This window comes from Fukomys damarensis, unplaced genomic scaffold, assembly GCF_012274545.1.
Source record: "Fukomys damarensis isolate Sample0158 unplaced genomic scaffold, DMR_v1.0_HiC HiC_scaffold_9, whole genome shotgun sequence".
NCBI classification, from domain to species: domain Eukaryota; kingdom Metazoa; phylum Chordata; class Mammalia; order Rodentia; family Bathyergidae; genus Fukomys; species Fukomys damarensis.
This window is the reverse complement of record NW_022900921.1, coordinates 41,451,525-41,462,954: the sequence shown is the minus strand read 5'-3', so window position 1 is coordinate 41,462,954 and position 11,430 is coordinate 41,451,525. Positions and strand designations below refer to the sequence as shown.

At 42.2% G+C, this 11,430-nt stretch overlaps 1 protein-coding gene across 6 annotated transcripts in view; it reads left to right on the top strand.

The window, feature by feature from the left end:
• The first annotated feature begins 14 nt into the window (after positions 1-14).
• Positions 15-11,430, top strand: part of Kansl3 (KAT8 regulatory NSL complex subunit 3) — a 36,424-nt gene continuing 25,008 nt past the window's right edge. For 2 of the 6 annotated variants that reach the window (XM_033761702.1, XM_010638125.3), the window contains exons 1-3: positions 16-124; positions 732-996; positions 4,033-4,203. In XM_033761702.1, coding sequence (XP_033617593.1) covers positions 782-996; positions 4,033-4,203 — 386 coding nt within the window. In that variant the 5' untranslated portion in view covers positions 16-124; positions 732-781. Of the gene's footprint in view, positions 125-731; positions 997-2,758; positions 2,818-4,032; positions 4,204-11,430 lie in introns of those variants that run through there. The other 4 variants (XM_010638123.3, XM_010638127.3, XM_033761703.1 and 1 more) reach the window with 4 other exon arrangements.

Here is an 11,430-nt window from a genome sequence, read left to right as displayed (position 1 = left end):
TCCAGGCCCCGGGGCGGGGAAATGGGATCCTAGCCCTGCCTCCAGTGGGGGCCGTCCGGAGGTTCTAGGCAGAAACCCGCGGGGTGCCTGGAGTGCCCGGCGGTTTTCGGAGTCTCCACCCAGGGTGAGGGAGAAGGGACTTCCTGGGGTGTCATCCTGGCACAGGCCTTATAGGGGAAGTTTTTATATTTTCAAAACTTCAGAGTGTCGTGAAGTAGTTGAAAAACTTCTGTGGACTCTAATTCCAGAGAAGACGGGGGGGGGGGTCTTTGGTATGATTAGCTTCCTGCAGCCCGCGTTGCCCTGGTCTTATGGGGGTGCCACGGACGGGCCCCACTCTGTTCACATTCTCTTTAGACAATGGAAACGAGATGCTGAGTGCTTGAAGGATTTATATTTGTGATTCCTATTGTTTGCTCAAAATCACCCCAACCCTGTAGGTAATGGTACTGGCTCTCAGATTTGGTGTCTCTCCAGGTGAGATCTTTGCCAACCGTGGAGTCCTTTAGCTCTCCAGTTAGCACATTTTTTAGAGATGAAAAGGAACTAACTATAAGCATCATTGCCCGTGAGGTGGTGGTGTATCTCAAGAGCTCTCTCTGCCTGTGCAGAGGTTTGCTGTATGCTATAGATCCTCAGTATGAATGATACTAGGTCACCAAAGTCAGCATTTTTAATCCAGGTTGGGGGAAATTGAGAATATTTGAATTGATTTAAACTTTTCAACGCAGGTGATTAGCATGCAGATCCTAATACTCTGACCTGCCACCCCTCCACTGACATGGCCCACCGGGGTGGGGAAAGGGACTTCCAGACTTCAGCTCGGCGCATGGGCACCTCCCTGCTCTTCCAGCTGTCAGTGCATGAACGGGAGCTGGACCTGGTTTTTCTGGATCATAGCTATGCCAAGCCATGGAGTGCTCACCCAGATGCCAGTAGCGCCCGCCCCACCCGCATGCTCTTTGTTACTCCCCGGCGGCAGCAGGAGAATACCATGTGAGTTTGGGCTTCTTTCATAAGGTGACCACCACCCACGTGGGTGGTGATGAGATGATGGGATTGGGGAAGGCTTTCATGGGACATTGGTCAGGGAGCTTGGCTGTTTAATTCAGTAATCTCTGTGAAGCAACATAAGAATATCAGCCTGAGTGTGGACATCTGCCCATGGGACATCTAACAACAGTTAGAGAAGCAAGATGCACAAAGGAAAGCAGACAAACTCTTCCACTTAGGTAACAGGATATTGAAGAGGATTAAATTTATGAAGAGAAAGACTAAAAAGTTGATTTTAAAGGACCATTGCACAGAATTAGACTCTTTGACACTTCAATGTAATGTTCTGCTTTGTGTGACAGTGGCACCCAGAGCCCTTTTTTAAAGTGCATTTTTGCTTTTCTTGGCTTCAGACGCAAAGGCTAGGAGGAAATACCCAAGACAAGGGTTTGTCTGAACCTTTCCTAGGTCTAATTATATTTTCTGCAGACCTGCATTATAGAGAAAGGAAGTTTCATAAATTTACTACCTGATAATGTGATACAGTTATACTTGCCCTACAGTTATACCTGCCTAGCAATTCTTTTGGCTTTCAAGGAATCCTAATTTCTTGTATTTCAGAATTTGTTGCTGTGTTCTATTCTGATAATCACGCTTCATCTCAGCCAAAAGGCCAAGAAGTGATAATTCTGGTAATCAAACCATGTCGTTTGTTTTTTGAGGCAAGGACTCCCTCTATAGTCTAAGCTGGTCTCAAATTCATGATTCTCTTGCCTCAACCTCCCAAGTGCTCAGATCACAGGCATCTAACACCACACCTAGCTAAAATCATGCCCTTAATTATAAGCTGTGGGAGGGCCAGGTTCTGCCATCTGCCTTGCAAGTGCAAGGACCCGAGCTCGATCCCCGCCCCCCCCCAAATTATAAACTGTGGGTGAAGAGGTTTTTTGTATGTTTGTTTGTTTGCTGTTAATCTGACCTAATGTTTTATCTTTCCTCAAGTACAGGTTTTAGATTTGTTGGGGATAGTTTAATTTGTATTTTGCTTCAAATCCCCCTATTGAGTTTTAGTGAGTTAGAGGAACCATGATATGTTTTAAACACATGTAGAATAGTAGTTGATATTTCATTTCTCAATGATGGTATTTTGCTGGCTTTATTGCTTGTATAAGGCACAGGATCTGTGACTTTAGGGAATAATCTAGAATCTTCTTGATTCCTTCAGCCCAAGGTATAACTAAAAACCCCTTTAAATAGAATATGAACTCTTTTCCTCTCTGCTATGTGAAGATTCTTGCTCACGTTGAAGCACCTGTGTCCATATCTCCTAATGTTTCCTTAAATTGAGGTTCTTTTAGTTGGTTGTTTTGATGCTTAGAAAATTATTTTCTTACATAAGCCTTGTCTTCATATATAGGCCCCGAGCAGGGAATTTGACATATCAGAGGACCTCTTTTGGCACTGTAGCTAGACTGTGGGGGCAATTAGGGTTATGGGTGGAAGGAAGGGAGAAATTTATCAAGGCTACCTCTCCTAGGAATTTGATTCCAAGAGTGGCTAGGCATCATTGAAGGATTTTAAGGTTGAGATCCAATTTATATATTCAAAAAGTTCACTTTTTATTTTATAAAACAGGCTACAGTACAGGAGTGGAATTTAGAAAGCCATTTAGGCTATTGCAGTAGCCTGTGATGATCCAGAAATCATGGTGGCCTGGATAGGGGAGGGAATAGCACAGAGAAAAGGGCCTCGAACTGTTTTGTAGGTCCAGCCAACAGGACCTGCTGTGAGGAGCCAGGAGGATGGGCCAGAGTTAAAGGAAAGGTAAAATTAGGATGACTCTTGTAGTTTTGGCTTGAGCAGCTGGGTGGAACCATGAGTTGGGAAAGACTGGGGAGGATAGTTTGTGTTGGTGAAACCAAGACTAGTATTATAGCTGTTTGAGTCCAAGTGCTAGCCCAGTGTTTGAATCAGAAGATAATCAGCTTGTTAACCACCACCAAATCTAGCTGCACATTTATTTCACTTTACTTCGTAATGATGTAATTCTTCCAGTCATTGAGAATGGATGTAATAAGATTATCGATGTAAAAAATTAACATGATATTCCAGTAGTGGTGGCACTTCCTGTAATCCCAGCACTTGGAAGGCTGAGGCAGGAGATCGCTTTGAGTTCAAGGCCAGACCCTGTCTCAAGAAAACAACAGCAGCAACAGATGAACATGATGTTTAGTAAATGGCCAGTAGGCCAATTTGTTTGGCATCGTACTTGGCAGCCAGCTTGGTTCGATATACTGTACCATGACATGGAGGAAGAACTCTTAGGCTCTAGATTTCACTAATATCATTTTAAAATGTGAAAGATCCTTTAGAAACCCACTTGTGTTTGTTTTTGTTTTAGGCTCCGTACAAAGTGAGTTAAATATCTCAGGTGTTTACATTCTTGGTGGCATGTCTCAGGCAGTCACAGGCTTTTACAAGCATAGCATTAACTATCATTTGACTTCTTTTGAAAGGGAAAGTTTATATGAATAATCTAAAACTAGACCAGTACTGTCCAGCAGAATCCTCTGCAATAATAGAAGTATTCTAATCCTATGACATCCAGTCTGGTAGCCCAGGGCTGTATATGTCTGTTGAGCACTTGAAGTGTGGCTAGTATAATTGAGGAACTGAATCTTAAGTTCTGTTGGATTTTACTCATATTTATGTCACATATGGCATTTAACTTCTATATGTGGACAGTGTGTTTTAGCAATCAATTATGTGCTTTTTTTGTTTTAAGTAGATGTGTATAGTTTTTTATATAGACTCATTTTAAAATGTCTTTGTGTTCTTTTACCACATGTCACCGAGAAGGTAGAGGTCTAGACAGAGGCAAGAAAAATTACTCAGGACTAAAATTTTCTTGTGGATGCAATGTGCTTCTGTGTTATTTAAAGCTGACTGTAAAAAGAGGCATTTTTTTGGCAGCCAGGTGATCATTAAACACCTGTTATGAGTGATGTGTGTATGGCCTTCCTTACCTGTTTTTTCCAGTGAATCAGATGTCCCAATAGACGTGGAGACCGTCACATCAACTCCTGTGCCACTCTATGACAATCAGAAGGCACGCAGTGTGATGAACGAGTGTGAACGGCATGTCATCTTTGCCAGAACTGATGCGGATGCCCCACCCCCACCAGAGGACTGGGAAGAGCATGTCAACAGGTAGGCCACACCATAGAAGTACAGGTCACTGTAGGAATGATAGTCATCACTCTTAATTACCTTGTGTTATCATCTTCATTGGAGCACATTTATCAGTTTATTTCACTGGTAGCCATATAAGTTGGAGTGTCCTCTCAGCTCACTCTGCTGTGGGCTCCTTGAGAATGGGCCTGGTGTGTCAGCCATCTCGGCACCAACACTAGGACATACCACACTGGGCGTAAAAGAAATGAGGAAACCAGGTGTGGCGGTGGGTGCCTACAGTCCCACCCACTTGGGAAAGAGGTAACAGGAGGACTGCTTGAGCCCAGTAGTTCAAGGCCAGTCTGGGCAATGTGGAGGCCTCATGTCTTTTTTAAAAAAAGAAAGTTTGTGGAATAAATAAATAACTTCAGTTCGATAGTTATGATTAGCACTGTAGCTTATGATACAATATAAGGACTGCCCAGACTACAGAAAACATTGAATGTGCATCTGTAAGAGACTGCATTTTTATGGCTTATGACTAAAAAAATCAAAATGTCTTGGAGTCACATGAAAAGCTAACAGATACTTGTCTGGCTTTAACAAATAGATTTGCAGTGTTTTGTTTTGAGGGTACCTTTAACTGATTTTCATAAGATTGCTGGCTAGCTTTGTTCCCATGCCTCCTACTCCCAAGGGACCCAGCGCTCCTTTTCTCTCTCTCTCTCTCTCTCTCTCTCTCTCTCTGTCTCTCTCTCTCTCATATTCTGTGTTCATTTAGCGAACATTGGTTGGTCTTACTACATAACACCCTGGTGAAAGCAGTTGCAGACCATGTGACTACTTCTTTGGCAAGTATAGCTTGTACTTTTGGTATATACTCAGTTGTACACCCATCCCCATAACCAATTTGATGAACATTTCATCACCCCACAGAGAAACTCTCTGCCCATTAGCAGCCACCCTCATTCCCTCCTAACCCTCCAGTCTCAGGGAACCACCAGTCTGCTTTCTACCTCCTCAGATTTGCCTGTTTTGGACATACTGTATAGAATCGTGCAGTGTGGCCCTTGTGTATGATTTCTGTTACATAGCAGTATGTTTTTGAGGTTTGTGGGTGCTGTAACATTTCCATTATTTTATCCCCTTTTTTTGGTACTGGGAATCAAACTCGGCCTTGTGTTTGCCATGCAGGTACTGCATCTCTGAGCTACATCCTTGACCCCCTTCATTCCTTTTTATTGTCGGATGGTATTTCATTTTGTAGATATCCCATATTTTCTTTGTCCACTGATTATTGGTGGCATTTAGGTTGTTTCCAATTCAGCTGTTGTGAATAACGCTACTAGGAGCATTTGTTTACAAGTTGGGTTCTTTGTTTTGTTTTTTGTGGTGCTAGCGATTGAACGCAGGGCACTTTGAGCATGCTTAGGCAAGCATTCTATCCCTGAACTACATTGCCAGCCCCTCATATAGAAGTTTTATGTGTGAATCTGTGTTTTCAGTTTTCTTGGGCATGGTCCTAGGAGTGGAATTGCTGGATCATGTGGTTTAATTAATTTAACTAATTTATTTATTTATTTGTTTGTTTATTTATTTATTTTTATGACAGGGTCTCATTCTGTAATTCAGGCTGGCCTTGAACCCCTGGCAATGCTCCTGCCTCATCCTCTCTAGCTAGTGCATTACAAGCATAGGCCACCATATCTGGCTCTCTGTTTAACTTTTGAGGAACTACCAGACTGCTTTCAAAGTGGCCGCACCATGAAACATTCCTACTAGTGGTATATGAGAATTATAATTTTCCTATATCCTTGCCAACACTTGTCTTATTGTTATTATCGTCATCACCATTGGATTGGTATAAAGTAGCATCTCATTGTGGGTTTTAATTTGCATTTTTCCAACTTGCATGTGCTGTTTAAGGTAATGTTACCCCTTACATCAGGAACTAGTAGTAGGTGGCAAACTTACCATACTGTTGGAGAACTCTTTACAATAATGGAGAGCCAGACATGGTGGTGCACACCTGTAATCCCAGCATTTGGGAGGCTGAGGCTGGATTACTGTAAATTCCAATGTCAGCCTAGGCTACATAGTGAGTTGAAGGCCAGTCTGAACTACATAGTAAGACCCTGTCTCAAAACCAGAAAGAGAGAGAGATAGCAAGAGGGGGTAGGGAATTTCAAGGCAGTGCACATGGCTTGTGAGGCCGCTTGGAAGTTGGGATAAGAACAAGCCAATGTGCTTGTGTGGACAGAAGCACAGTTGAGGAAGGAAGAGCAATCGCACCTTGGTTGAAGAGCTTGTGCAGTTGGTTGGGGCCTTCAATTGGAATTAGCGTAGTGCCCTAAGAAGAGAAAGTGCTCTTCAAAGCCTTGGAGGAGGAGGAAGTGGCTGTGAGTAGAGGTCAGCTTCTAGAATGTTGCCATTTGGCCAGTTTAGCAAAAGGGTTTCCCATTGTTATAGTCAGTAATAATATAGAATACAACAGTGGCAGTAACAAGAAGGAGCTTTTTGTTTCTTGGGGGCCAGGTGTCGAGTCTACTGCTTCATATGCATTCCTTTGTCTAATCCTTCAGTGATTCTTAGAGATGTAGCCCTCTTCCATCTCTGCTTTACAAGCTGAAGAAATAAGTCTAGGAGCCAAAGAAACCTTCCCTAGGAGGCCATAGAGGAGGGATTTATTCAAACTGAGCAGTCTGACCCCAGGCCCTAGAGTTCTGAGTGCTGTGCCCTCTGCTGTGAAGACAGGGATGGTGAGGAAGGCCACTTTGAGTGGTGGTTGAACAAAAGCACTTCAGTGGTTATGCATCCCACTGTGGTGTTGCCCACTGCCTTGTCCTGTTGCAGTTACCAAGTGGGTGGGAGAAAAACTACAGCACATTTTTTATCAGTTTACCCATTGCTATACTTAGAGGTCCTAAGTCACAAGAGAGCTAATACATAGGAACAGCACTTTCTTAATTCCCAAGGAGAAACCCAGCTGCAGACCACGATATAGCATGGAAACCTGTCCAGGCTTGTCTGTTCCCAGTAGAGGTGGGAGACTATTCTACTCCAGAAGAGGCTGGAGAGCAGGGAAACGCGGAAAGGGTCTTAGTTTCAGTCTGCGCGACCTCTGTCCTTCTGTTTGGGTGCTGCCACAGGTTGCTAGGATTCAGTTATTCTGCAGCAGTCTGTTATCTCAGATGATTGTTTTTAATGTCTAATGAGCTTTTGGAGGTGCCCATCTCTCAGTAGCAGCAGGTTGAGAAACCGTCTCCTCAGGCAGCTCACTTTTGCACATGTCTGGTTTCATTACTTAGTGATCCTATTAGCTGCAGCCTCCGAGGTCAGCATTTTATGACCCTGTCCCTGAATCTGTGGCCTGTGGAATGTGCAGTTCCCTCCTTTCTGATTATAATCATCTGGTTGCTGTTTTCTGCCTTGACTTGATTGTGAAATTGCTGCTTCCTTTCTTCCTGTATAAAGTCATGTAAAATTACAGTTTCCCACATTGAGAACTCCAAGGACTATAGGATAGTGTACTGGAACTCTAGATTTTTTTTTTTTATTATTTAATTGGATACCGGGCATCAAACTCTGGTCCTTGTGCTTGGAAGGCAGGCAGTGGTACCACTGAGCTAAATCCCTGGCTCTGGAACTCTAGATTTTTGTTCCCAGAGTGTAGTGATTGCATTTTTTGGTTTTTTTGGTTTTTTTAATCTATGCAGTCAGAAACTTAATTTCTTTGTACGGGCTCTTTCACCCTCTTGAATTTTTTGTGGAAACTGTCTTCAGGTAATTGTGTGTACTATGTAGAGAATGACAGGCACATTCCCCCATTCTGACTCTGACTTTCTCTTGTAATGGCTCCAGTTTTGTGAAATGGTTTAAATCTTTCTCTGCTTGATTTATTTTGAGACACAGGGTCTCTTTATATAGCGTAGGCTGACCGGAATTCCAAGTCCTCCTGCCTCAGCCACCTGAGTGCTGGAATTACAAGCATAGGCCACTATCCCCAGACAAATTAAAACTTCAGAGTCGATAAATAAAATTTATTAGAATACAGCCCTGCCTACTTCTTAGGTACTGTCCTTGGCTTCTTTTGCACTACAACCACAGAGTTAGGTAGTTTAGCAGAGACTCCGTGGCCCACAAGCCCTAATGTACTTCCTTTCTGGCCTCTTACAGAAGCTAGCAGACTGGAGTTGGGTATAGTGGCACATGCCTTTGGTTCTAGTTGTTGGGTGTGTTGTGATGGGAGGATTTCTGGAGCCTAGGAGTTTGAGAACAGCCTGGGCAACATAGCAAGACTCCCGTCTCAAAAAAGAAAATTGTTCTAGCTGAGTGGGTCTGGGTCATATACTTGTGTCTGTGTGCCAGTCTGTGACTTGGAGGACCTTTGAAAATGATTCCCATTTGCTGCCATTGTGATGTGGTCCTAAGATGCTGAGCCCGCTTTTTTCCCCCTTCTTTTTCTACAGTTATTTGTCCAATGGCAGATTTCATTAAATGCACAGTGAAAGATGCCCATCAAAATACTCCTTATACATGATACCTCTCAGCATTTGCTCACATGAATTTTGAAGCATTTCCAGCATTTCAGTGAAAGAATCTAGTGTTGGAAAGCAAGCTGTCATATCTTAGTAATCAGAACTTCTGAATTCCAGCCAAGAAAAACCCATTCTCCTTTTCTGAACTTTCTCTGATTATACATCTCAATATTATGGGTATCTGTGTAGAAATCTTAGGTTGGGTATTTATAATTCTGTGCTCAAAATCTTTGGAGTTATTTTCTCTCCCCTTCTGGCCCCTTTATTTTTTCCTCCTTTCTTAGTATTTTGACAATCTATTGAATTTCTCTGATGTTCTTTGTTTCTTCCTATTGGGCTTTCAGTTAGAAAAAAAAGTCTTTTAGACATTTTAATGTTGAAGTACTCTGCTCTGAAACAGTATCAGGAAAATACTGATAACCAGATTTTTCTAGGAACAGTGTGCTTTTTTGGCTGCTTTGAACAGGATGAGTCAGAGGTCAGCATATCATTCAGGTTCGGTCAGAGTTGAAAAACAAAAGATTATCTGATCTCATCTCAGAAATGAAGAAAAGGCATTTTTGCACACATGAAAATTGAGCAGATGGGGTGGGGGGAGTTGACTCACCACAGTTCCCAGCAGCTCGTTGACTGTTGAGACTTGCATTTAAAATTTTGTCTCCTGTTTTTAAATTTTTCCCTAATTATAACTTTTGCATGCTCTTTATCTTAATCTTGGGTTAGATCATTTTTTTTCTGCCCACCTAATTTTCCAGCCTCCCACGAAGCTGACAAAGTATAGAGAACATGTTTCAATTCTTGGGATCACTTTGTTATATATCCAGCAACATCCTAAGAACTTTTTCTGGGACTTTGGACTCTAAACATTATGGTTTTAAATTTAATTTCGGCTGTTGTTGGTGTATGGTGGTGATTTTTAAATAGCTTTCTAACCCTTCTCCCTTTATCACATCATTTTTCTTGCTGTCATCATTTTGGGTTTCAGAATAAGTACAGAATAAGAAAAACAAATAGGGAAAATATCCCATTATATAATAAAGACCAAGATAATTTTGGAAATGCTGTTGGTCCTTTATAAATCAATTATGCCTCATTCTCTGTTCTTAGAGCTAAGATCTGTAATATTAATAGGCTTTGAGAAAATTCCAGAGATTGTTTACCATAGGAAATTGTATTCATTGCTTAACCTGGTTGGTTATAAACAAGCATTATTACTGGAGTAAGGCTGCAGTACAATTCCACTTTCATGGTACCACACATTCCTTAACACCATTTTCACAGAAGTTGAAATTTAGAAATTGAAACACAGATAGCTTTTGCTCTTTTGTTTCCATTTCATGAAATTTATTCTACAGAGGTAGAATATGCCTGAGCATATAAAGGTGTAGGGGTGTGAGGGTGGAGAAAGGGGTAGTCACTACAGCTGATAGAAGAAATAAATTAATAGCAGTAAAATTGGACATGTTAGCATGTTCCTGTAGTCCCAGCTATTTGACCCCAGTCGTCTAAGACCAACCTGCGCAACATGCTCACAAAAAGAGCAAACAAAATAAATAGCAGTAAATAAAACATAATCTAAATATCCCAAAATGGAGCAGAACCTAAGCAGCCATTAAAAACAAAGAAGTATTAATGTGGAGAGAGACCCACTGCTGTCCTGAGAGCTTCTTCATGCTGTGCACATCATCTGTCTCTTCCCACCTCCACCCAATCCTCATGTCCCCTGAGAAGCACCATGCAGAAGAGATGCTGTTCTTGTGAGTGTGCTGTGTGCTGCAGGGTGGGTGGAAGAGGATATTACAAAGCAGTGGGCCAGAGCTGCTGGTCTCAGCAAGCCCTCTAGGTCTCAGCAGTCCTGATTTCCAGTGCAGGGTGAAGCTTTCACTTCCCATCTGCCAAGTCCAGGATCTCTGACTACAAACCAGAGCAAAATAGACTGTAATCTGGTGAAGTAACAAGAATTAAGCCAGAAGAAGTAGGGAAAAAGAAGAGAAAGGACAAGCCCTAAATACTTAAGACTGCTTGTAGCACTCTCAACAAGATTGCAAAAGAGCAGCTTTAGCCGAGTGTAGTGGTGCTTGATGGTAGACCCAGCACCCTGGGAGGCTGACTCAAGAGGATTGCAAGTTCAAGGCCAGCTGTTCAACTTTTCAACTTAGTGAGACCCCATCTCAAAACAAGAAATTTAAAAAGGACTGGGTTGAAAGGCTCTGGGTTCAATCCCAGTACTGCCAAAAAATGGGATAGGAAGGGAAGTATGAGCAGCTTTGGAGATTAAGAAAAGATTTAGCTAAAACAAGGAAAGCTTTTATGATAAATAGAAAGTACTTGTGAAGAACCACCAGGCTTTCTTTTTTTTGTTTATTGAGACAGGGTCTTGCTATGTAATTCAGGCTGGCCTTATACTCACTATGTAGCCCAGGCTGGCTTTGAACTCATGGCATTCCTCCTGCCTCAGCCACCAAAGTGCTGGGATTACAGGCGTTCACTACCACACCCAGCCACTAGTCTTTCTAATGGTGGATTTCAGCTGCAGTTGTATCAGTGATCATAGCTAACCTGGATTTTAAAGGAATTTAGGGGTTATCTAGTCCATGTCCGGTTTGTAACCAAGGATATTCCTTGTATAGCCAGCCCCTTGCTTCAGAGCCGGGGAGAGTCTTGGCTCCTGGGTAGGGTTCTAAAAGTAGCTCTTTTTTTTTTTTTTTTTTTTTTTTTTTTTTTT